Genomic DNA, 1438 nt, shown 5'->3' with positions numbered 1-1438 from the left:
ATTCTTGGGGGGGGGAGAGACATTATGTTTTTCAGGTGTGCTTTAAATACTTGGTGTGGATGTGACCTTTAGCGCTTTAGCAGCTTTCTGTAGCACCACCTCAGTTTCCTATGTATCAACGAAGCTATACCTCAATACCAGGTGTTTTCCTTTTGTCTGTAATATTTTCTCCCTCCTCCTCAGGATTTAGTTTAAAGCTCTCCTGATGAGCAAACACATTTTTGCCAACCACTGTGAGGTATAACCTATCTCTTGCCAGAAGTCCATCCTCAAGGAAGCAGAACCCATGGTCCAAGAAGCCAAATCATTCCTGACAACACCTGAGCAGCCACTGATTTACCCCCAGTATCTTCCCCTCTCTTCCTGGGCCACAACCTTCAACAGGAAGCAGTGATGAAAAAACCACCTGCACCCTAAGGCCCTGGGCAGCTAGCAAGGTGAGGGTGGAGAATTTACTAGCCTAAACATTTCTTCTTCTTGCCCCTACGGCAGATTTAGCCTAATGAGTCCTGGGAATGCAACAGACTTCTCTGAGTTATTCCTCCATGGCTTCCCAATCCAGCCAGAGTTCCAAGGGCTCCTCTTCCTGCTATTCCTCTCCATGTACCTGCTGGCCTTTCTGGGGAACGCAACAATCATCTTCTTGATCCGTTCTGATTCACGGCTCCTCCACACTCCTATGTATTTCTTCCTCAGCCACCTTGCCTTAGCTGACTTGGGCTTCACCTCCACCACCATACCCAAAGTGCTAGAAAACTTGTTGTCTCAGAAAAAGACCATCTCCTATCATGCCTGCCTGGTCCAGATGTACTTTTATGTGTGTTTTGGCAACTCAGACAGCTTCCTGTTGGCTTCCATGGCCTACGACCGTTACGTGGCCATCTGCTTCCCCCTGCGTTATTCTGCCCTGATGAGCCGTAAGCGTTGCCTCTTCCTTGCAACGGTGTCCTGGGTTATCCCTATTGCCCACTCTCTGCTTTATACCATTTTGATGTCCCACATGTCTTTCTGTGACTCTAGAGAGATCCCACATTTCTTCTGTGATCTTTACCCTGTGTTGGAGATCTCTTGCTCAGACCGCAGTGTCATAGAAATGCTGATTCTGACTGAAGGGTCGGTGGAGGTCCTCGGGCCTTTTTTGCTGATTGTCATCTCCTATATCGGCATTTTCTACACCATCCTGAAGATTCCATCCAACTCTGGAAAGAAAAAGGCTTTCTCCACGTGTGGGTCCCACATTGCTGTGGTGGTCTTGTTTTATGGCACTGTGAGCTGGATTTATTTCAAGCCACGTTCCAACAACTCGGATCGCAAGGACACTGTGGCCGCTGTCATGTATACCATGGTGACCCCTATGCTGAATCCCTTCATCTACAGTCTCAGGAATAGTGAAATGAAAGCAGCCATGAAGAGGATCATTAGGCGCCATTTTCATTAG

At 47.8% G+C, this 1438-nt stretch overlaps 1 protein-coding gene across 1 annotated transcript; it reads left to right on the top strand.

Moving 5' to 3' along the window:
• Positions 1-502: 502 nt before the first annotated feature.
• Positions 503-1438, top strand: LOC310668182 (olfactory receptor 1E5-like; the record flags this gene model as incomplete). The annotated part of the gene is made up of 1 exon (XM_083421199.1): positions 503-1438. The coding sequence occupies one exon, from the start codon at positions 503-505 to the stop codon at positions 1436-1438; it is 936 nt and encodes a 311-aa protein (XP_083277325.1).

This window comes from Podarcis tiliguerta (assembly GCF_965153285.1).
Source record: "Podarcis tiliguerta genome assembly, chromosome: 17".
Lineage (NCBI taxonomy): Eukaryota > Metazoa > Chordata > Lepidosauria > Squamata > Lacertidae > Podarcis > Podarcis tiliguerta.
This window is presented reverse-complemented; position numbering and strand designations above follow the sequence as displayed.